The sequence below is a fragment of the Carettochelys insculpta genome, chromosome 23, assembly GCF_033958435.1.
Source record: "Carettochelys insculpta isolate YL-2023 chromosome 23, ASM3395843v1, whole genome shotgun sequence".
Lineage (NCBI taxonomy): Eukaryota > Metazoa > Chordata > Testudines > Carettochelyidae > Carettochelys > Carettochelys insculpta.
Window position 1 is genome coordinate 3,549,275 of NC_134159.1, and position 25,112 is coordinate 3,574,386.

Below are 25,112 nucleotides of genomic sequence, written 5' to 3' on the forward strand. Positions count from 1 at the left end.
CTGCAGAGCTGCCTGCGCTGCTCCACCACGCTTCTGCCGCGGGGGTTTGTGAGCACCGCTGCACTCACCTTTCCCCCTCTGCCCTCTAGGCAGAGGAGCACAGACCTGGGTCGTACAGTTGTCAATCCCCCCTCGGGCTCGTGGGGTGGAGCACTCCAGCCCACTCTGGGCCCCCCTTCCCCAGTCACGAACCAGACCCCCAACACATGCAGGTGCCTGAGGCTCTGCAGGCCACACGAGAGACACTGATTCTGCCGGAATCGGCCACCCAGGTCTCTGTGACTCCGTGTCCTAGGGGCAGGCGCGCACTCAGCGCAGCTGAGTCCCTGCCACACCACCACCAGACTCCACTGAGGGTAGAGTCCAGGTCCTGCTTCCCAGCTCACGACCGCCGGGAGTCATCCCGGGACAGGGCAGCTCTGCTAATCTTCCCTCGCTGTCAGGCGCGGGAAAGCCGACCCTCGGAGCCGCGCAGCTGACGTCAACGGGAACCAGTACCAAAGCCCAGGGAGTCCTCCGTACCGTCACAGCGCCGGCCGGAGTGATCGGTGTGGCACTTCACGCAGGCCTCTTCCCTCAGCTGTCGGATCACCACAGGCACAGACCATGTTCCACGTTGCCCTCCCGCTCGCAGCCCGTGCTGTTCGCAAAGCACAAGGCAGCTCAGACCTGCTGGTCGTGGTCACTCCAGGAGCAGCTGGTCCCAGAGGGAATCCAGGTCCTCACATCAGCCTCACAGTCTCGAGCTTGGTACCAGTCCCGAGGCGCCTCCGCAGGATCCCAGTCACTGGCTAGTGGCGCTTGACACTCGCCCCAATTTTGCCTGCAGCTCCCAGAGGGCAGCAAACCGATGCTACCCAGCAGGAACCCTGAGCAGATGGCTCTGCAGCCGGTGCAATGGCACCAGGAGTTATGGTCGCGCTGTGGGACCACTGGCCTCCCTCAGATCTCACTTCTCCCCCACACCTGGCCCGATCGGCAGAAGGGTTTCAGAGACGCACACAGCACCTACCTCCAGCCCCACGTGGAGCACTCCATGGCGGGGACCTGTGATGGAGTGGGGGGGGTGTGCATGTGTGAGACTCAGGCTGGGTGTGTGTGAGACAAGCAGAGCAGCTACCAGTGGCTAAGGATGACCCTGGGGCTATAACCTAGGCTGGCAGGTAACACCTCTGCCCTGAACAAAGAGGAGGGAGGAGCCAAACGGGGTTTGAATCTGAGCCAGCAGTTAGAAGCTGGGGGGAGAGGGAGCTGGAAGGCAGCCGGCGTGGCGAGTGGGGAAGCTGCATCCCAGAGGGGCACCCCTCAGGCTCCTCTCCCCAGGCCGGGTTGGAATGACTGTCTCTGATTGCTGCACTGCCTCTTCTGTGAGAAACTGGGCCTCCGTCGCCTCATAAACTTCCTGTTCTGCCTGCAGACAGGGTCCAGTGCATGGGGACCGCTGAACCCCATCACATGACCCCTCCAGCCCCCTGAGGGAAAGAGGCTGGGCTCCAGAACCTCCCGTACCAGGGGAGGCAGTGGTTGGGGGACAGGAGGGCACTGTGATCCTGTGACAGGAGGTCTTGCCAGACCTGCAGTAGCCATGGAGGGAGCACTGCTAGTCTCGACAGGTCCCACACCAACGTCGCTGGGGCTGTACCGAGGCCGTGGCCGTGTCTCTCTCGCTCTTCTGCAGGACCTTGTTGGTGAGTGGGATGGGGGGACATGCAGGCGTTAGGTCTCCCGTCCATGGCACAAGGAAGGCAGCTGGTGGTGGGCTGCGCTCAGGCATCAGCTGGAACAGAACTGGGACAATGGCGGTTCTGCCTGGTTGCAAATAGATCCATTCAGGGAGCACCCCGCTTCTGGAAGATCTGCGTGGTGGAAAGAGACGTCTCCGCTCAAGCAGCTGCAGGAGAGTTCTGTGCGCCCGGGAGGTGACAAACTTTCAGTCAAAGTTGTGTTTGATACAGAAGTCCCACAGGCTGAGGGTCTTCTGAGTGAGGGCCAGCGAAAGGGCTACACCTGCTGTTGATGGAAAACATAGAGGCCGTGTTCTCCATGAGGACTCTGATCTCCTTGCCAGCCAGGTCATGGGGGGAGATCCTGCCAGCAAGACTCTGAGCACTTTGATGTTGCTATGAAGCACCATCTGACAGCCTGGCTGCTGCGTGGTTGAACCCCGAGGAACAGGCCTGTAGGGAGGGGGTCCTCTTCACAAGCAGGAGACCCTTGACCCCTCAGAGCCACCTGGCTGAACGTGCAAGGTTCCCGCATTGGGCAGCCGACCCTGGCGTCTCCCTGGATCCCGACTTGTTGCATCTTTTCCAGGCCCCCCTCCACAGCAGAGGACGATTTGCGCTGTGTTGTGTTGCGATGTGTGTGGGGAGTTGGAGTTTTCCTGTAGCTAAGAGAGCCATAGGACTAGGTGTGTGATCTTTTCATTGTCACCTTCTCTGGGGCGAGCTCGTCCTTCTCTTCCTGCTGGGCCAGCGCAGGAGCTGGCGAGCCTCTGAGATAGCGACGTTTCCTTTGGTCAGTACAAGGGGCTCCTGTGTGGAGCGACAGCAGCCTTCTGCGTAGCATCCGCACCTTTGTCTCCTCCTCCTGTCCCATGGGTGACCAGCTTGTGCAGTGCCCCAGCGCACAACCCGTGGGGCGTCTGCAGGCACTGCAGGTGAGCCTGCACAGAGCCCTCCTCACTGCCGAGCTCTGCGAGAGGAACAGGCTGCCTGTCGGTCAGACCACACTGAGCTCAAGCAGCCTCCTGACTTCTGTGCACGCACATCGCCCTGGCCAGGGTGGCGATGGCAGGTGCCGGACGCTGTTTCTGGTTCCAGGGGAAAGGGTCAGGATGTTCTTCGCCGGGGGATGGAGATGCCAGGAAGGGCGCAGCCTGGCCCAGGCATGGGTGGGGGCATGGAGAAGAGCACGCAGCTTCTCGGAACAAGGGTCTGTTGCCAACTGCAGTCTTGAAGGCTTTTGTGAGAGGTTTTCTAGGCTCCCCTCCCGGTGCTGGTGTCTCCACTGGAGCGTAGGCTGCTCCTGCAGTCAGGGAGGTGGCACGGTGCTGTCTGAGGCTGTGTCCACGCTGCAGATAAAAACTTGGGCAGGCCTGTGCCAGCTGCCTCTGGCACAGGGCCTGAGCTGCAGGACTGTTTCATTGGGCCCAGGCTAGAAGCCTCCCAGCTCACAGAGTCCTTGAACCCAGGTTCCCACCTGAGCATGACATCTACAGTTCTGTGAGCCAGGCCTGCAGACCAAGCCCCACAAGCCTGCCCCACAGCCACCTCTGTAGGCCAGCCATGGGCGTCCAGTGCAATGCAGACACACCCTGAGGTACACAGCTGAGCGAGAGGCAGTGGTCAGCGCAGCCCAGTCTGATCAAGTGGCACCAGCGCACAGAGGGCTGGGAACCAGTAGGACAGAGGGAGTAGAAGTCTCTGCCCAGAGAGGTGGGGGCATGGCAGAGCTGTCCTGTTCAGTAAGCCCACCCTGCGTCTCGTGCCCTGTTCTGTGTAGGGAGCAGGGCAGGAGTTTCTTCTGTTTACGTCCTACAGCGAGTTTCATTAGCATCAGACTGAGTGGCCTGCACGTGCTCGCTGAGTTGTGTTCCAGGTCACTGCCGGGAGTGGGGGACGCCAGCCCCAGTAGCGCAAGGCTGGCCGTGCCCATCATGCCCCGACAACAGAGCGAACTCGGTGGGCACCGCTGCGACCCGTGTCGTTTGCGCTGTCCCACTCGTCCTTGCGAGTCCTACTGCGCTGAGCTTGTCGCTGCTGCTTGTCTTGCAGGTGATAAATGCGATCGAGCAGGATTATCGGCTGCCCCCTCCCATGGACTGCCCCAACGCCTTGCACCAGCTCATGCTTGACTGCTGGCAGAAGGATCGGAACCACAGGCCCAAATTCGGGCAGATTGTCAACACGTTGGACAAAATGATCCGAAACCCCAATAGCCTGAAAGCCATGGCACCCCTCTCCTCCGGGTAGGTCTCTCTTCTGTCACCTCCTCTTTCCGGCTGATCTCCATCAATGGCAGGCTGTGAAACCTCAGGCATTCAGCTGAGGGTGTTACCTGCTATAGCCACCCTTTGCATTATCTACAGGTGACAGTGCCCTCTGTTAACTGGAGTGGATGCACCTCCCTTTGGCTGGGGTTAGGAGCACGTGTCCACCCTAGGTTGTGAGCCAGGCATTACAGAAAACTGAGAGAACAGAAGGAGGTTTCTGCAGGCTTCAGCTCACTGGGTAGCACTCTTAGAAAACCAAGGACCCAGGCTCTAGTCCAGGCATTAGCATGTGCCAAACAATAGACCCATTACATGGCCTGAACCATGTGTGAAAGAGATCCTGGAGAGGAGACACATGCAGTGTCAGGAATCCAGCTGACGTCTGTGGCAGCATGCACCATTTTCGTCCTGCCCCAGCTCAGATACAGGACAAAAGGCCCTTACTAATAGGGTGGGGTTGAATAGTGCAAACAGCCAAAGAGGGCAGGTTCCTTCCCTTTATAGAAATAACCAGTTAGAACCTAACTTCCCCAGTTCCCACTCTGTGCCCAGGAGGGAGCAGCTGTTGTTGGCACAGGTCGTCCTGTTTGGAGCGGAGAGGGAGGCTGGCACAGAGTTCTGAGCTGGGCAGGAACCCAGAGGGAAGCTGAGCTGGTTCAGCCAAGGAGCCTGATCGTTCCTGCTGCTGGCTGGTCCCTGGGCAGCTCCCTTACTTCTCTTTTCTCTTTAGGTGCCTTGCAGAACCCCCAGTTCCCATTGTGGGGAGGAAGTGCTTTACTAGCCCTCCTCTGTGTCACTCTGAGCACTTAACCTCACCAGGCTCCCTGAGGAGGTTTGGCTGTTCTCAGGCGGGTCTGTTCGTCAGGAGCACTACGAACCTCGCAGGTGCTTGGCCCCTCCTCAGAGCAAAACAGAGGGAGTCAACCTTACAATGAGGCTGATTTTAATGAGCAGAGGACATATGCAGACCTGCAACATCAGCCCTCATTAGTGACTGACGCTGAAGGGAGCTCACTGAAATGCAGCCCCAGCGAAACCGATAGAATTATGGACTGGCACCAGCATGACGGTCAAGTGCAGCCTATGGCAGACACCTCTGCAAAGACCTAGAAAGAGGGATGGAGCCACAAGCTATCCTACAGGCAGGACACAGGAGAGTGTGTCGGCAGTGAGTGATTTTTGCAAAGGCTACTGACTTGTCGTTATGAATCATTAGCCTTGCAGATCTGCTGTGTTACAACTAGAACTAGGGATCCACTTTTAGGGTATACTAATTGTATTCCTTTCTACTGTACCTCTCAGCTGAGCTCCCCTACATGCACACGCCTTTCTGCCCCATCCCACGGGTTCAGAATTATTTCCCCCTTTTCACAGAGGGAAGGATGGGAAGCAGTGTGCCCACAACCACATAGTACATCACTGGTAGAACTGGGGCTAACACCCCGCACCTCATCACCTGCTTAGATTAGTAGAGTCATCAATTCCAAGGCCAGACCGCTGTGACCGTCTTCTCTGTAGGATGTCCCCAAAATAATTCGTAGAGCAGATATCGTAGGAAAACATCCAGTCGGGATGAAAAAATGGTCAAGGATAAAGAAGTCACCAGAACCCTTTGTGAGCTGTTCCAGTGGGGGTTCATTATTCTCCCTGCAGCACCGTCTGTCCAGTCTCAGTGCCTAGCTTCCATTCCCAGCCATTTTGTCCCATCGCGTTAGACCTTTCTCTGCTGGATTGAAGAGGCCATTATTAAATATTTGTTCCCCATGATCAGCCTAGTTTTGAGGGGCTCAACTTACCACTGTGGAGAGGGAAGGGTAATGTTTTACCCAGACCCAAAAGCACTCTGTGCTGTTGGACCACACTTGGGACAAAGCCTCCGGACAGGGACAGAGGGCGAATGGACTTGCTCCACAGGCATTCTGGGATTTGTCCATCTTCCACAGCCAACTCAGGGTAAAGAAATCCCTTCAAGTGCTCCACTAATGTCTGCTCGTTGCGCTCTCTCTCTCTCTCTCTCTCTTTCAGGATTAACCTCCCCTTACTGGACCGCACAATCCCAGATTATACCAGTTTCAACACAGTGGATGAATGGCTGGATGCCATCAAGATGGGCCAATACAAGGAGAGCTTTGCCAGTGCCGGCTTTGCCACCTTTGACGTGGTGTCGCAGATGACCATGGAGTAAGTGCCAAGACCTGTAGTCTAAGAGTTCAGGCGTCTTGCAACGCTTGGGCGTGCTCAGGTTTGGGGGCCCAGAGCTTTGTAAGAGTCTTATCATTATGCTGTGTTAACAATTTCTTGCCAGAAAAGAAAGACCCCACCCTACCATTTCTAACCTTTTCCATTCCTGCTTGACCTCTTCAATCCACAGGCTGAGAATCTGTCTATCTAGGGGGAGGTGTAGGTTGGCTATTAGGAAATGGTATTTCATTAGCGGGGTGGTGAAGCACTGCAGTGTGTTACCTAGAGAGGTGGTAGAATCTCCATCCCTAGAGGTTGTTAAGTCCCAGCTTGACATAGTCCTGGCTGGGATGATTTAATTGGGGCTGATCCTTCAGGGGCTGGGCTGAATGACCTCCTGAGGTCCCTTCCAGCCCTGGGATTCTACGATTTCTATACCAGCTATCTCCTTGATATCCGATTGGCTTTCTCCTTCTGATGAAGATGCAGTTCTGCACGGGGTTCTCCCAAACCCACAGCTAGCACAGCAACATCACGTGGCAATAGCACAGATTAAAGGGGCATAAGGCAGTTCTTCTGCCACCAGAGGACACGTTGCGATGCCACGACTTCAGTGGGTTCGTTGGTGACAAGCAGTTGTCTATTGCATAAAAGTCACTTCCTGAAAAAGGATTCTAAGAGTGCGGGACAGTCTCCGGTTTGTTCCGAATAACCCCACAAACATCTGAAGTAACGTGATTCCCCCAAGCCCCATCCAGCCGGAACAAAACTGGAGGCTCTTTGTAGACAAGCAGGCCGCTGAAATGCCAGGTCCAGTGGCCTACAGGCTGCTGGGCTCCCATGGGGCTAGTTAGGGCCTCCATGCTTCTATTAAAAGATTTGTGGCTAGGTGCATGCAACTTTGGAAGCCCTGCAGTGGAATTAGTGACCCTTGCGGTAAAGCTGTCTGTACGTACTGGAGTGCTTTGTTTACTTACAGGTTTAGTGTGGGGCAGCTTAGGGCTGAGCACTCTTACAGCTGATGCTCCATCAAAATCCAGTCAGCCAAAAAGCCAAACTGACCTTTCCTGTTTGGGTTGGTGTTGGTGTTGGTTTGTTCTTTACCCAGAAATATCTGTAGGACCGTTCTGAATTGCTCTGTGTATCCACAGCCACTCCACACACTGCTGGGCCTGACTTATGAGGCCCACAGTCTGCACTTAGAAACTACGGTAGCACTTGCCACATAACAACCTGAGAGCGACACAGTGAGGCCAAGAGGGAAGCGCTGGGTGGGGAGGACCACTGATACGCAAGCTGCGGGACACTGTTTGCAATGTGTTCATCAAAAACATACTACCCAAACTGGGCTGGGAAGCTGCAGCTGAGCGTGTGTACTGAGTTGGTCTCTGATTCAGCCAGTTTCACACACTTCATGGAAAGGGTTCAGTCCTCTCATAGTTTTGACTTCAGTCAAGCAGATTTTGAAACTTGCCTGGTTCCCCACTACGTGGGCCTCCTGGGCCATTGTCAACAGCCCATCTGCTCGGCTATGCTGCCAGGGTCCCTGGCACTGAGGCCAGCCGTCAGGCAAGCTGTGGCTCGACACTCTTTTGTGGAGAATTACCAAGACTGGGATTTTGTTCATAATTGGAATGAAGCCAAAGACTGAACTATCAAAACCCTCTGTGACACGTTTGCCCTTTCTCTCTCTGTGAACTCAACCCATTGACACATCAGCTGAAAAGCCGAGGAGGGACCATAAAGTTTCCTGAGCAGATCTGACCACTCCCCAAATTCCGGCAGGAGCGCAAAGACCCTGGCGCCTAGGAGCTAAGGCTTTTACAGATGCCCCTTTCTGGCGCACTGGAGGGTGCTGGGAGTCTGAGTATCTGTGTGCGCACAGGAAGGGAGGGAATGTTTATGTGGAGCCCAGTAGGCAGATGCCCTTCTGAAGGGTAGCACAGAGGATGTTGCCTGAGTCTCTGGGGTCACGGCGTACCAGTGTTTTGGGAGTCCCACGGGGAGTGCTGTCTCGAAAGGCACAGGCAGAGGGCTGCTTTACCAAGCATCAGCCTGCTCAGGGCAGCCTACAGGCCACACTCTCCACTTCTCTCTTGTTGGTCTATGACTCTCCTGCCCCCACCTACCCTTGACTTGTGACTGGAGGTAGCACAGGGCCAATGCAACAGTGCTACAGCGCTCCTGTCTCGGAGGAACTGTCCTGCAGTGGCTGTCACTCATGTTCCGCCCCCATGTGCCCAGGCAGTGGTGTGAGCCTCTGATTTACCCCAGTGAATTCACCACCTCCATGGTGCCAGATCACTTCTTCTCCGGGACCAGTGGAGCCTCCACGACCTGACTTCTCCTGGCAAATACTGACACTGCCCCAACCCCAGCAGCCAATAGTTATGGCCATGGCAGTCCTGGCCAGGACAAACTTACTGGGTTAGCTGGGGGACAGGAGCCGCCTCATCCCACTAGAGATGCTGCAGGTTGGCGGTGATCCCAGGCAGTACAGCTGTGCAGCAGCTTGAGTGAAATGAGCTGGTCCCACTCCTAGTAGGAAGGTCCTTGTTGCCCACATAAAATCTCCACCATTGGCACGCTCCTCTGAGAAGCTAGAGACCAAAAAATACTACCTGTCTTAGAGAGGTGCCCTTTGGTACAGAGCTGAGGCCCGATAATACGGGCGGCTTCCATCAGTTCCAGGTGCATTTCCATGACAGGACCCATGGGAATAACAGATAGTGATGATAATCCCGACTAACATAATGCTTCCGGCGAGAGGCTTCCACATGCCTGGCAAGGAAAGGTCAGAGGTCGGTATCACAAGCCCCAGGTTACGGCTGTGAAAACTGAGAGACAGAAATGTGAGGAGAGAGATGGCATAGAAGTCACTGCACTGGCTTAGAACAATGGGCATTGTAGCCTGGAAGCACTGTCTTCCTACCGTAGCCAGTGCCAGGTGCTTCAGGGGAGTGAATAGAACAGGCCAGTCATTGAGCGACCCCAGCTTCTGGCTTAGGGAGGCGCAGGAGTTCCCTGAGCATGGGGTTGCTGCCGTGACCGTGGTGGCTAATGCTGTGCAGTATAATACCCCCTTGCGCAGCTATCTCACAGGAAGTCTCAAGTTGCTGTGGGAGGTGTAGGTTTAGATATTAGGAGAAACTACTTCACCAGGAGGGTGGTGAAGCACTGGAATGCGTTGCCTAGAGAGGTGGTGGAATCTCCATCCCTAGAGGTTTTCAATTCCCAGCTTGAAAACGTCCTGGCTGGGATAATTTGGTTGGGGTTGATCCTGCTTTAGGCAGGGAGCTGGACTCGATGACCTCCTGAGGTCCCTTCCAGCCCTAGGACGATATGATTCTAATTGCAGGGCTAGCAAAAGCAAACTGGAAAGAGGTGTGGAGACTGACAATGGATTAATTGATTAAATTGATATTGGCCTAAGAGCTAAGGCCTGTTGAGGGAGATAGCACTGTGGTTTGTGCATTGGCCTGCTTAAGCCTAGGGCTGTAAATTTAATCCTCAGGGGGCCATTTAGAGATCTGGGGCAAATATTTTTAGGGGGAAAAAAAAACCTCTTGGGCTGGCGATAGGTCCTGCAGTGAGGGCAGGGGACTGGACTTGATGAGGTCTCAAAGTCCCTCCCAGCTCTGTGAGATAGATAGGTGTACATTGCCATATATGTGACCAAGTATTGAGATTCTGAGTCAGAGACCAAATCCTGTTTAATCTGTTACCTTTCTGTAGTAACAGTTTAACAGAAGCAGCCCTGAGAGTCCCAGCTTCCTCAGGGAAACTATGAAGATGCATGTTCAGCATGTTGTTTTCTCTGTGTCTGAGCCAGATTCCCTATTGTGTATTTGTTTTTCTTCGACAGGGACATTCTGCGAGTTGGGGTCACTTTAGCAGGACATCAGAAGAAAATTCTGAACAGCATCCAAGTGATGCGAGCACAGATGAATCAGATCCAGTCTGTGGAGGTTTGACGTTCACACCTCCTCACACTCCTGTTCCTCAAGACCCTTCTCCTCTTTGCCCCTGTATGTCCAAGCTCCAGTTCTTGAGTGTTCTGCGTTTCCCAGAGACAGGCAGCTGCTCTAAGGATCCTGGCAACGGGAAGAAACAGCCTAACAACAGTGGCAAGAAGTTGCCAAGAGCTTCTAGGACTTCAGCAATGGAAAAAGGGAACAAGGAAGATAAATATTTTGGGGAATAAACTATGAAATATTTTTTAGAAAATATAATAATAATAATAAAGCAATGGCATTTCCGAAAAGGGCTCTGAGATCCTTGAGAGTCACCAAAGGGAGATAAAAAAGCAGATCCTTTCATTTCCTTCCTGCACAAGGCTGCTCCAGCAGGCCTCAGGTACCTCCAAGGCAAAGAGACTTTGTCAAGGAGATGCAAGCCAAGCGAAGACATAAGAAGCACTTCTCCTTTTCTCCCTTGGGATGGCGACTCTGGGGACACCCTGCTGTCAGCAACTGTTCCTGAAAGCCCCTAGCTGGCAAATCACAGGAGGTGGGGAGGAGGGGGCTGAGAAGTTCTTACCACGTGAGGGACCAAGTGCATCTGAAGAGTGACAAACTTTTGCAAAGCTTTGTAATATACAAACTGAAACAAGAAGGAGTCTTTTTTTTTTTTTCCTGCAGATAAGAAGGAATCTTGAACCCATTGGGAGTGAGGGATGGGGAAACCAATCCTTTTTAGAGCTCTTCTTTTCTCTTGACATGGAACAGTTTAGTGAGTGATACGTTCTCCGGGGGTCTGCCCATCCACCCCTCCAATGGCATCATTGTCTCATACATATCATATGCACAAGACTTTTAGTGGTCACCTCACTAGTTGCCAATGACCTTTTCTCAGAAGACTTCCTTAGTACAGTATGTAGTAGTTTTTGATTACGAATACTGATGTGTCCATTTCTTTTTCTGTTGTCGTTGTTTGGAGATTTGTCCTTTGACCTTGTTTGTTTACAATCATTTGTGGGTTTGGGGCTGGATTTTGTTTTTTGGTTGATTGCTTGGTTGTTTTTTTTATGAAAAGGAACTGACATTTCCAGGCTTTGTATCTCTCGAGAACTTGAACCTTCTCCTTGCGGAAGGAGAATTGCAGCTTATTGGATAGACAATGCGCCTAGGGCAAGGTTTTTTATACTCACGTTTGCTCATTTGTTATTTTGTAATTTCCATTGTCTGACAGCTGTTTATAACTGCTGGGTATCTGGCTAAAATTACCATCTCCCAGATGGGGCTGCTACTGCAGGGCGCGACAGGGTCATGGTGGGTGTTATGGAGGAGAAAAAGAGAAGTTATTCCACCACTCATGATCGGAGTCCTTCAGAGGCTCATGACTGCTTTGAGAAGTGAGGACCACAGAGTTTTGCTGGTCCTACCATCTGCAACAAGAGAAGACATGGTGTACTGATGCAGCAGCTAATACCCTAAGAGATCCGCAGGCATAAGGCTGTAAATAGGGATGCTGGGACGCTGTCACAGGCCAGGCTGTAAGTCATTCACTGTGATAACCTAACACTATGTGGCTGCTCTCTCTGCACCCAGATGCTTGGCCTCCTGCCTCAGGAGGTGCTTCATGTGCCAAAGGCTTCCTTCTCAGCCTCCTCTTTAGGGGAGTCCAAACCGCAAAAGCAAAAACACATCAACAAACGGGGCTGGGCAAGTGCCCCATGGCATCCAGGCTCCTCCCCAGGCCAGGCCCCAAATGGTAAGTCAGCGAGCACGTAAAGAACTGAAATAAAGGACAAACCCCCAGTATGTGTAAATACCACGACAACTCGTAAGGCAGCGCATGAGAGCAAACCAGGGCATTTGCTCTTGTAGCTTTCATCATCCTGTGTCTTCGTGGGCATGCAGTGTCTCTTGCGTTCTTCAGGCAGCTCCCAGTGTCACCACATCAGCTGTACAGGATCCCCGTGGGCTACAGTGGCACAAGGCCTTGATGACCTGTTTGCAGGGCCCTGATATTGGTTATTTTCCCATGGCAGAAGCCAAGAGGGCAAAGTGTGCACTGTGGATGGAACCCCACGTGTGGGTCCCCACAGGCTTGTCCTGGAGCATTTATAAAATATGTGCAAAAGATACAACATTTTCCCCTGAACATTTGACCAGGAGACAAAGCGTGGCTGAGAGACAGGTCCCAGTGAGCTTAGGGTCACCCTGCTTCTTTGCTCTGCTCTCTCTGATGCGTTTGGAGCGCAGCTACGGCAGCCGGAGCCCAAAAGGCCAAATCTGCCCCTCAAGGCTTTGCTCGTCTGAAGTGTGGCTAGACACTGCGACTGGTTTTCACCTGGCCTGACAGCCAAGCAGTCACTGGAATTCTAGGAACCTGACGGGGCCAGGCCGGGCCAGGCCATGGACAGTGGGCCATTGTTCTCAGTGACCTCCATGTAAATTCAGAACAACCTCTCTGAAGTCGATGGCATTGATCCACGTTTCACTGAGGGTAAAGTTTGGCTCAGATTCTGATGATTAGGGCTGAGAAACAAGCAACAGAAGCCAACCAAAGTGACCCGGGACAGGTTGTAAGCTCTTGGGGACCTGGCAGTGTCAGCTGGCTGGATTGCATTCTGACACACAGTCCAGCCAGTCCTTATCTGTGTATTCAGTTGAAGTGTGTATACACCAGTCCCAGTGTTTAACAAGCTCCGTACCAGGGCTGGTGCATGGAGAAGTCATGGGTGTCAAGCAGAGGCACCAAATGAAGCTGCACAATGCCACCAGGGAGGATGGAAGCACAGGTCTATACTGCTCCATATAGCCACAGTCAACCAGCTGCTTGGTGCACAAGGAGAGCTGCCTCTGCAGGAAACCCATCAGCGAATTCCAAAGGGGCAGCCATCTGGAATGATCACATGATGTGCTTGCATTGTCTTTCCTAGAAAATGCTTGACTGTTCTGTGCCACCTATTGCATGCTGCCGTGAACTCAATAGGCGTGGTGGCCACCCTGCAGCCTTTGCATGGAGCTCTGGGCTGACCTTACCATCATGTGCACTGGGAGATGTTCTTGTTTTGCTGCACTAAATCTGCTCTTCACCGGCCAGCTGGCATTAGGCACATCTCACTGGCTGACCCCACCCACTGTGAAAGAAGGGATTTTTCAGAGTCGAGGATGTCACATTTCTCCTCATTTCTGCCAAGGACCAAAAACCACATGGTGTCAAATCAAGAAATGCATATTCTCTAGTCTCTTAGTACCAGGCATCACTGTGACAGTTTACATAGGATCAGAGGAGAATAAGACAGAAATGAAAAAAACTAATAATGCACCACATCTCTCTGCAGCGCTCTAGCTCTTCCTGAGAACATAGGCACTACTGTCCGATGTTTCTCACCCTCCCTTTGCCTGGTAATGCTTCTGGAGGTGGGCCTGCGCCTAAGAAAGCAGAGAGCCACTTCAGTGACTTTAAAACAGTTGTGTTTCATGGGTGCAAAACATACTAGAGTATTCTGAAATATCCTTCTAGTTGCAAAAACCAGCTTCATGCAGAGTTGTAACAACTGAAAAAAAAATGTTGACACTGTGACACAATGGTGTGTGTGTGTGTGTGTGTGTGTGTGTGTGTGTGTGTGTGTGTGTGTGTGTGTGTGTGTGTGTGTGTGTGTGTGTGTGTGTGTGTGTGTGGTTTACCAATTGCATCTTGCTGAGTTTCTCAGCTGGTTGCAGTTTCAGCTGTTTCCCTCCAGCAGATCAGCCTCTCTTCCTAACCTTGGGTTCTCTTCTTTCAGCTTCTCACTGTCCTGCTTCCAACTGCTACAGCCCACCTTGCATCAGTAATGGTGGTATCTGGTAGAAATTCCGAAGTTGCATGGAAAATAGCAATAAAAAAGTCAAGCAATGACCCACCCTTTGCGTAGAGAGCATGACAGAGCATCAGGGATCAGAATTAGTGGAATGGAGGCTGCTGGTGTCAGGGTACAAAAGTCCCAAGGGTGTCATATTTAAAAAGCAACTTTTAGCTTTCACCCCAGCCTCATAAGTAGAATTACCAGACAAGAGTTACTTTGGAGTTAAAGAGAAGTAAACGTGGAACAGCCCTGCCAGAAGCACTTGCTTTCTCTCAGTCCCAGCAGAGGATGAAGACATAGGAGCTGCTGGCAGTAGATTCGCCATTCAGGGATTTATCTTTTTGTCTCATGTCTCAAAGATAAGAAATTGTGAGTGAGATCCTCAACTGCTGTAACGAGCCCTGAAATCAAAGGGGGCTGTGACAAGTTATGCCAGCTGAGGACCTGCTCAGTTAGGTTCTTTATGTGTTCTGAGCACTCACCCACCAAACAGTGACCAGTGACTTCCCGTACAAGTGCACCTTGCATGGGTTTTCCCCAGGACCTGTATGTGTGTTGTTCACAACAGGATTAATGCATTGTGTAGCGGCATCGGCAGTTGTTGTGGGACAGGTAAAAAGGCACGTTCCTGCTGTCCATTGTACACAAGGGTGGCCCTGGTGGCTTCACCATACAAGTTCCAGATTTACAGCAGTGTAGGTAAGAGAAGAACCATTTGCTGTAAAGCAGATAACAGCCACCAGCACAAGTCAAAGAGGAAAGCAGTCAGCTAGACACTTAGGCTGGGTCTGCACTCGCTGAGGATGATCGAACGCGTAGGTTCAATCTTCCGGAATGCCGTTTTGCACATGTGTGAAATGGCACACCCGGAGCTCCTTGTGAGTTACAAGGCTTAAGGAATGCCAACGGGAGGTGCGCTCCCATTGGCTTTCTGCAGTGGGGACAGGTACAAATATCGATGACTTGAAAATAGATTTTTGGTACACAATTGGCGTACCAAAAATTGCATAGCTGCCGTCGATATACCAGACACAGGCATTGCATGGGGAATCCACTGTAGAAGCTCACAGGCTAGCAGGGACGGCGTTATGATGTGGCTGCTACAAGTTGCTCTTATGCTGTTCCAGGCTTGGTGCAGCTGCACAAAAAAATCCATTTTTTCCATCAAAAAATGGAATATCCCCAAGAACCGTCTCAGTCTCATCACAAATTGTTTTGGGCAGGTTTCTCAGGTCCAGATGGATGTGAGGGAGTGCGAGAGACCATCCTCAGCACAGCCAGTAATACTCATCCACCAGCTGGGAGAATCAGGCAGAACTGGGGGTTGAAAACAGGCGTAGTAAATCCCCAACTGCCATTTTAGAAGGATCTTATTTTCATTCAGCACTGGAACAAAGCCAAGATTTGAACCCTCCAAATGTCTCGCCAAGCAGATGGGTTTTCTGCCATACCAAAACCTAAGGCTAACCATGACTCTGGCTTCTCTGGCACTGAGCTCTCCAGAGCCTGGTCCAAACTTCTCTGCCCTAAATCCGTTCCTCTTTGTGGATTCTCCCTTGAGAGCAGTACCACAGACCATACAGGTGTTGATGTAGGCCAGGCTGAGCCCCAACACTGCTAGGAAAGCAAAAGGAATAGTGAAGCCAGGCAGCTTTGTGACTTCCTCATGTCTGGGGGCTGGCTGTCCGGTCTGACAGATCTTCAAAGAAGCCCAGGGGGTGTCAGGATAGCAGGGTGGATGTAGCTTATTATTAATTTAAATATTATGCACCTGTGAACCCTTCCTAGCCACTGCTGTGGCACAGGGAGGAGGCCCACCCCAACAGGCTCCACATGGACATGAGTAGATCATCCCAGCCAGCACTCCAGACTTGGAACAGTGACCATGTTCTCCTGGAGTGAATCATTGAGCACTCCTAGCTCTGTAACATAAGCTTCTCCTTCATGACCAGGGAACAGCTATGCTCTCTTGCGTCCCCACTGCCTGGTTCGGAGCTGCATGGACAAGGTGAGTCCCAGCATGAAGGAGATCTGCAATCCCAACCCGTGGGTCAGGTTGGGTGACTCGATGTCCTTTTCAGTCACACTGCACGTAGTCTCATAGCTCGGCGTGCGTCCGAGAAACCCCTGAGAGCAACTGTAGCTTTCCATTCAGCGGAAGGGCAGCTATTGCAACAAATATCACTCCCGTTGAGTTTGCTTCTGTCTCTGCAACTGGACCACTGCACCAGAGCCAGGGTCAGCAAAGCAAAGGGAAAACTACCTGCCCTCACATAGGGAAACCTGTCGATGCTCATCTACCTAGGAGGCGAAGAGCCAGGTGCTAGTGGCTTGTGTCAGAATGGGGAAAAGGATGGCTTACTGTAATGGCAATGTCTCCACTTGCCTGTAACCTGCAGAAGATGCTCCAGTATGTCCCCATATCATATGGGGACTTGGCCTTTCAAAAAGGCTCACAGAGAGATGCTGGCATTATTCAGGAATAAGATGTTTGTGGCTGAAAGCCAATTTTGCTGTGTTCCTAGTTCATCTGTTGGCCCCCAAGATAGTCAGTAGTCTTGTTTCATCACAGAGCCTCATGGCTTGGTGTGTGAAGCCTCCTGGGGAGAGGGAGTGCTTCTTTGGCTGCCCAAGACAAGTAGCTCATCAGCGTTCCATCTGTTCCTTAGCCACCCCACATCAGCCTCATGGATTGGCCCTGCTATCTGGTGGGCTCGAGGAGAGGTGGGTCGCAGTCCTGTTCTGTCTCACCTTGTACATTGGCTGTGGCTCCGTCGACATTGTAATGCTTTTCATGACAGTATTTGTATTTTTTTAAACGTGAATGGGGAGATAGCCTTCAGGTCCTTGTAACACAAGGGTGTGTGTCTTCCATTCCGACCAGGGCTTTCCCCGGCTTCGTCAAACATCTCTGGACGTTACTCAGAAAAAAATAAAATAAATGGGATGTATTTATAAATGAAACAGACACCTGCTGCTCCGATGCCTTTGTAGGAGTATTTTTAACAAAACATTTTTTCAAAATAAATGTGAATTGTAAAGTTTGAAGCATTTGCTCCTGGTTTTCCTTTGTCACTGCCTCTTCCTAGTTTTGCCCTCCCCGGTAATGTTGCTGCAGTGTAAATGCTGCCCTTGGGAAATACAAAAGATATCAATCGATTAGCAAGACACAGATAAAATGAGCGCTCACTACAAGCCTGGGAAATACCTTTATGGATGGATAAAAATTAGCAGGACCTCCCCTAAGTGTAAAATGATGTGAACTGTTAATTTGACAAATTCTATTATTTTCTCTGGGACTTTTCCACAAGCAGACTTTGATTTTCACAAATTTGTTACTCTGGAATATGCCACAAACCCTATATGTGACTTTGAGTCAATGGACTGTGTGTACACTAGTGACTTCGGCAACTCACTGTCATGGTATGTGGTTGATAGTTTGAATCACACAATGGTTTTGCAGGGGTGGCTGGAACATTTATAAACAGCAGGAAGAAGTTCCAGGGGAGCCCACGAGGCCTGAGCTGATACATCTGACGTGAGCCTGCACATGAATAGGGTTGCAAACACGTTTGATGAGATTTCACTTTCCACCAACATCTCCGTAATCAACAAGAATGGTTTGCACTGAAGTTCCCAGTAAATTAGTGCCAAGTTCACCAATTGAATGAAAGTGAATCCCCTGCTCTTATTTGACAGAGAGCTGACACATAGGTCTCTGCAGTGCTCAGCCAGCTCTCAAAGTGCTGCACATGGGGAAAAATAATTCACGCACACTGTTATGCCAACGACCATATGCTGTTTCAGCTACCCCGGTTGTGAACCTCCCCATGGTGCACCTTCAGTAAGTGCTCTTGCATCAAGAGAGGGAGCATTGCATCATGGGCAGCTATCTGCTACTGCTGCCTGGAGAGTTAGAAACAGATTGTGGTGCATCATGGTCACCACCCCCCGAAGCAGTTCTTTCCGTCCCATCATTCCATGGGCTTCCAACTTTGTTTCCCGCTGTTTTAACAGCCCCCAATATGCACCTGCCACCTCTGCCTGAAAAAAAGTAAACCCTGTGCTGCTGGTCAGTCTGGTGGGGAGCTTTATGAACAGAATGTGACTGCTCCTTGAATATGTCATCAGCGGGGAAATAGCAAGGGGATGTGTGGTGACTGCCCTGCAGTGTATAGTGGAAAGAACAGTTCAAGATGGTTGCTGGCATTCGCGGAGCAGCGGCACATGGTGGGCGATCAGACTGGGGCTTAAGAAACAAGCACTAAATGGGGGTTGTGTCCTGTGATTGAAGAATTTGCAAATGTAGTTTGTATGTTTAAGAAAGGAGGAAAATTATCTGGGAAACTACAGGGTCTTTAGTGTGAGCACAACTGTGTGCAAAGTTTTAGAACAACTGTTGGAAGAGAGTAGTGAAGGCCATAGAGGTAAATATTAACTCAGGTAAAATGCAACAAAAGGTAGATTGTGCCAGACCACCCTGATTGTTTTCTTGGAGAAGATAACTGATTTTCTGGACAGTAAGCATAGCCCATCCAGATTTCACTAAAGCTTTTGATACTGTTCCACCCAGGAAATGGCTAGTTAAACAGGAGAAGACCGGACTCAGCACAAAAATTGAAATGTGGGTAGGGAGCGGGAGAGCTTCATAATGAGGCTCTGATCCCCAAACCCATTAGCACCCTCCAGCCTTAGCCGGGGGGCAGGGCTACTCCACAAGATGAGGGGTTTAAAAACCTGCTGCTAAGTGACCAAAGGAGCTAGGGAACAGGAACAGCTAGCAGTGGAGTTGTGCAAGGGAGTTTGCAGAGGAAGCTTGAGGAGAGGCTAGATACACATTACATTCTTTAAACTTAAAGGCTGTTACCCACACAAATTTCTTTATTCCTTCCACACTTCAGGGACACACACACCTTTACCCAATCCTGAGGGCTCAAGGCACGACCCTGTTAATTTAAACTCCCACCTTTACCCAATTCCTAGGGCTCAGGGCATAATTCCCTGCAGGTCTGGAGGATCTATGTCATTTAAAAAGCCTCACGCAGTGATATTCTTGTTCTCCATTTATTTACAGTTACCAAGAAGCAGAGGACATGCTAAGCACCCAGTATCGTTCTCACCAATCCGACAAAGGCAGGCAGACTTGCCCTGTTGGAGGGACAAAGTCAGCCCCTGGACGCTGGTGCTGCACCTCAGGGTCTGGCACTGCTGATCTTGGGGGGTGAGTCCTCCCAGGTTTTTTTCTTAAGGGTTCCTTCTTCCATCCTTCTTCCCTTCCTGCTTTTTCTTTCTTGGACCCCAGTTTAAGTAGTGAAACTTGAGTCCTGCTTAGCTCCACCTTGACCAATTATTTTAGTATAATTTTACGAACCAGTCATAACTTATGGTAACAGAATTACCTAACCAATCAAATCGCACCACCTTAACTGATTTACACCTAGCAAAATTAATTATACAGCAGCCAGGAGCAATTACCAACCGGACAGAGATTATACAGAAAGCAGAAGAAAAGTGAAGACAATCATAGAATGGTGATTCCACAACCTCAGCTACTGGTAAGTTGTCGCTTGCCAGATGAAATGCTATTAACTAAGTTTTCTTTACCCATCCTGAGATATGTTTCTTTATCCAGAGACAATATTTGTATATTTATATACAAATAAATATATGTTTGTATGAAGTATATTTGTAATAGCTCAGTGGTTTGAGTGTTAGCCTGCTAAACCTAGGGTTGTGAGCTCAATTCTTGCAGCGGCCATTGAGGGATTGCCACAAATAGATATCAGGGATGGTGCCTGGTCCTGCTAAGAGGGCAGGGAACTAGACTAGATGACCTCCTGAGGTCCCTTCCAGCTCTAGGAGATGTGTATCTCCAGTTATTATAACAATGGGTGGCATTAGGATGTGGCCATCTTAACAACTTGATGTGATGCTATCATACTAAAATGTAGATAAGATGTGAGTGTGTGACCTGTAGCTTCACAGTTATTGGGTGCTGCTCTTTATTCTGGCTGCAGAAGAGCTCTAGGCCTCTCAATATGGCTTAAAAAAACATATTGGTTATGCTGTTACAAGCCCTAGCAAAAATAAAAGGGACCAGCTGCAGGAGTAAAAGAGAATGCAGGCGGAAGCCCAGCAACGGAGTGCAGCATGCAGCACCTGTGATTACCTACCCTATGGGCAGATGGCATATGTTTGCATTCAGTACGAGAGCTCTTGAGCCTCAGAGACCACGTATAGCCTCTGGAGCCCGCAGTGGCTGAACCAGTGGAGCTAAAAGAGACAGGTGCAGAGGTGACACTTTCTAGGACGCAGTAGAATGTCATCCCCTCCCACCCCCGCCTCCGGCAGCTGCTGTGCTGTTGAGGAAGATGGAAAGTTCAGGGAAAGAGAACTGCAAATGGAGCAGGGCCCCTCCTTCCAGATGACGCCATGAAATCCTCTCCCACTGACGATACCTCTCCAGGCAAGGGACCCTCCAATTATTAGCAATGGGCAGGTAACACTTAAGGGAGATTTAGTCATTAGAAACGTAGGTGGGGTTGTGATGGCCAGGAGAACTGCTTGTTCACTTGCCTGCCTAATGCAAAGGTTGCAGATCTCTCGAGACATCTACATAGACTTATATGTAGTGCTGAGGAGGAGCTTATGGTCTTGGTACCTATGAGCACCAGTGACAGAGGGGAGGATGGGAGAGAGGTCCTGGAGACCAGATTTAAGCTGCTGGAGTTGAAGTCCAGGATCTCTGTCGCAGCATTCTTTGAAATGCTTCCAGTTCCATGCACAGGGCCAGCTAGACAGGCAGAACTGTAAGCTTGCAGTGCCCGGATGAGACAATGAGTAGGAAGGAGGGGTTTAGGTTCATTAGGAGCAGGGGTAACTTTTGGGAAAGGGGTGCCTATACCGTAAGGATGAGCTCCACCTCAACCAAAGTGGAGCCAGATTGCTGGCACTTAACTTTAAAAAGGTTTCAGGCAGTTTTTTTTAAACAAAGGCTTGAGGGAAAGCTGACCCATGTGGAGGAGCAGGTGGCTTCAGCATAGACAGCCTGTAGGGGAGGATTTATAAATGGACTTTCTCTACGACCTAGTAAGAAGAGGATGGAAGATGATAAAATGTGAGTAAGATCTGATGGGAAACAGTCAAATGAAAAAAGAATCGCCTTCAATTACATCATGCAATGGCAAACAGCTAAAAAGTGACTGATTTCTAAGCACTTTAAAAACCTATGCCAGAAATCTAAACAATAAGATGGGTAAACAAGAGTACCTCGTATTAAAGGAGGATATTGATAGAGTAGAGATCACAGAAATTTGGTGTGATGAGGATGATCAAAGGGACACAGTAATACTAGGGTTACAAAATACATCCAAAGAACAGAACAGGTCTTGCTGGTGGAGGACTGACACTATATGGGAAAGAAGAATAATTTTAAGTACATCAGAAACAGGAAGCCTGCTAAACAAACAGTGGGGCCACTGGCCAGTCAAGAAGCTAAAGGCACACACACACAAATGATAAGGCCATTGTGGAGAAACCAAATGAATGTTTTTGCATCTGTCTTGATGGCTGAGGTTGTGAGGGAAATTCCCAAATCTGAGCCATACTTTTTAGGTGACAAATCTGAGGAACTGTCCCAGATTAAGGTGTCACTCAAGGAGATTTGGAACAAGTTGATAAAACAGTAGTAAGTCAGGAGGACCAAACAGTAATTATAAGGTGTGGACGTAGTGTATATGTGGTGCTGGGGAGGAACCTATGCTCGTGGTACCAATGACAGAGAGAAGGATAGGAGAGAGAGGTCCTGGAGACCAGATTTAAGCTGCTGGAGTTTGAAGTCCAGGATCTCTTGTGGTAGCATTCTTTGAAATGCTGCCAGTTCCATGCACAGGGCCAGATAGACAGGCAGAACTGCAAAGTTGGGATTATATCTTCCAGTGTGCATTACTTTGCATTTATCAACACTGAATTTCACCTGCCCTGTTATTTGCCCAGTTAGCCTGGTTTGTGAGACCTTTTTGTAGCTCTTTGAAGCCTGGGACTTAACTTTCTTGAATAACTTTGTAACAGCTGCAAATTTTGCCACCTCACTGTTTACTGCTCTTTCCAGGTCATTTAGGAATACAATTCTGAACCCAAGAGTTCTGAAGCAACTCAACTGTGAAAGTGCAGAATTCCTAACTAGTTCCTAGGCTATCATTTAAATCAATTTCAGTACCAAGCGACTGGAGGAGAGCTAACGTGACACCAATTTTTATAAAGGGCTCCAGAGGTGATCCCCACAATTACAGGATGCTAAACCTGACTTTAGTACCTGGCAAACTTGTTAAAATTATAGTAAACAGCAAAATTGTCAGCCACTGAGATGACATAATATAGGGGGGAAAAGTCAACATTGTGTTTGTAAAGGGAACTCTTGCCTGACCAATTGACTAGAATTCTTTGAGGGGAAAAATAACATGTGGACAAGGGGGATTGAGATTTTCAGAAAGCCTTTGACAAGGTCCCTCACCAAAGGCTCTTAAGCAAAGAAAGTTGTCATGGGATGAGAGGAAGATCTGCCCATGGACTGGTAAGTGGTTAAAAAAATAGGAAACAAAGGGTGGGAATAAATGGAAGTTTTCACAACAAAAAGCAGCAAATAGCACTGCCCTGACCCCCATGGTCTGTGCTGGGACCAGTGCTATTCAATGTATTCCTAAACGACCTGGAAAGAGCAGTAAACAGTAAGGTGGCAAAATTTGCAGCTGTTACAGTGCATCTTAGGAAAGTTAAGTCCCAGGCTACAAAGAGCTACAAAAGGATCTCACAAACCTGGCTAACTGGGCAATAAACAGCACAGGTGAAATTCAGTATGGATAAATGCAGAGTAATGCAGTTTGGAAAATATAATCCCACCTGTACATATTAAATGGTGGGGTCTAACATAGCAGTTCCCACTCAAGAAGGAGATCTTGAAGGCATTGTGGATAGTTCTCTGCAAACATCCACTCAATGGGCAGCAGCAGTCAAAGAAGTGAACAAAACGTTGGGAATCATTAAGAAAAGGGATAGAGAATAAGGCAGACAAGATCGTATTGCCTCTGGATAAATCCATGCTGTTGTCAGAAGTCATTAGTGTGCTGTCCTGACAGGTATCTTGCTCTGTCAAATGTTGATAACCATGCATGCTCCTGCTGCGTGCTGCCCTTGCTTTGCACAGACAGCCAGCTCGGCAGACTCAGAGGGAAACCCCAATGATCACAAAATCAGCTAAGGTGCAAAGGAGGTTTACTGTGCACAAGGCACAATGCTAGCTTCCCGGATCAGATGTCTACAGTTATGCTGGCAACATGTATGCCTGTTGCAATAGACCAACTCAGTCAGTGATGGGACTCTCCACAGACGCCCAGACCAGACAAGACAGACCCTATGAGACCCATCCATATACCCAGACACAGACAAGCTACGACTCTCTCCCAACACGTCAGGATGTTGCCCATTGACCTTTCCGGGGAGGTTACCTTGTACAGGTTGGTTTGATTGAAAGATCTCTGTTAATCATGCTGTCACCCGACCTATCCTGAGCATGGGTCAATATCTTCCTGTTATCTGGGGAGAGTGTGCTGGTACCAAGGTGCTGCCTCATGCAGTGTTGTGGTGCTGTGCTTCTGGAATGGGTTTACACAACTTTTGCTTAGGAGCTCTTCAGTATGTGTTTCTGCAATACCAGCCCTGCTTCTCTCAGAATCAGGCTACATCTACACTTTGAGAAATCTTCGAAAAAGCCACACTAATGGCCATTTCGAAGGTTACTAATGAGGCGTTGAAATGCATATGGAAATTGCCACTTTTCGCTCCCGCGTGGCTCGTCCAGACGAAGCTCCTTTTCGAAAGGACCCCGCCACCTTCGAAATCCCCTTATTCCTATCTGCTGATAGGAATGAGGGGATTTCAAAATTGACGGGGTCATTACAAAAAGGACCCCCGTGTAGCCGAGCCGCGCGAGAGCAAAATGTGGCAATTTCCAAGAGCCGCAGCCGGCGACATGCTAATGAGGTGCTGAATGTGCATTTCAACATCTCATTAGTAATCTTCGAAATGGCCATTAGCATGGCTATTTTGAAGATTTGTGCCAATGTAGACAGGGCCTCAGTGAACAAGCTTTTGCTCACAGCTCAGCTTTGCTTTATATTAGCAAAGTCTTTAACTTTTGCCTAGACCTCAGGCCTACACTACGTGGGCTTGTGACCAGCAGGGGCCTGCAAACAGGGCTGCTGTCAGGGGAGCCTGAGAGGGAGAGAAGGAGATTTTCCCCCACTGAACAAACTGGGAGAGAGCCTTGGGGTGAGTGAGGTTGCTGGACTGTTTGTATTTGACTTTCAGTTACTGTGGCAGTTAGTGTGTGTGTGTGTGTGTGTGTGTGTGTGGAGGGAGGTGCTTAAGCCCCTCCCCCTGTGACTCACTAGTGGGTAGGAGGGGCCAAGGACAGAAGGCTTTAAAAGCCAGGGGCCAACCAACTAGCAGGTGTTTGTGACCAGCAGGGGCCTGCAAACAGAGCTGCTAATGGAACTTTGCAAGAGAGAGCTTGAGGGAATCCTACTCTGGTTAGGAAGACTTATATCACCTGTGCCAGCACTGCTCCTGTCTCTTCCACCTGCACCTGTAGCCAGACAGATCACCTGCCCAGTGATGCCTGTATCCAGACCCTGGTGTGCAGAGATTGTGGCTTGCATTTCCCACTTACAGAAATCCAAGCTGAGGGGACCATCCAGTGTGAAAGGTGCCTGCTGGTGGAAGGTCTCAGGAAGCAGGCGGGAGAGCTTTAAGAGCATTGAGTTGGCATTCAGGACAAGAGGCATAGAAGTCCACCACCACTTTGTACGTTCCTAGCCAGGAAATCTAGCTCAAGATTTGGGTGATGAGATTTCTCCTTCCTGAGCTGTCCTGCAAAAGGGACAGTGCCTGCAAGCCTCAGGACTTCCCGCCAATATGGTCGTGGACCAGAAGTTGGGTTCCAACTGCTCTGATTTGGTCATCCTTCTCTAAGTGATAGTTGTTCTCTGCTTGGAGTTCAAACCCAGGATATTGGTTGGCTTGCACCCCATTCACCACACCCAACTGTCTCAGAGGCCCAGCCCGGGTCTCATCTGCCTGTTTTCC

The 25,112-nt window shown here is 50.1% G+C and overlaps 1 protein-coding gene across 2 annotated transcripts in view; it reads left to right on the plus strand.

The window, feature by feature from the left end:
- EPHB2 (EPH receptor B2) overlaps nucleotides 1-17,018 on the plus strand; it is a 224,150-nt gene extending 207,132 nt beyond the window's left edge. For both annotated transcript variants that reach the window (XM_074975904.1, XM_074975905.1), the window contains exons 14-16: nucleotides 3,777-3,970; nucleotides 6,020-6,175; nucleotides 10,041-17,018. In XM_074975904.1, the coding sequence (XP_074832005.1) occupies nucleotides 3,777-3,970; nucleotides 6,020-6,175; nucleotides 10,041-10,149 (459 nt within the window). In that variant the 3' untranslated portion in view covers nucleotides 10,150-17,018. The remainder of the gene's footprint in view (nucleotides 1-3,776; nucleotides 3,971-6,019; nucleotides 6,176-10,040) is intronic.
- The last annotated feature ends 8,094 nt before the right edge of the window (nucleotides 17,019-25,112 follow it).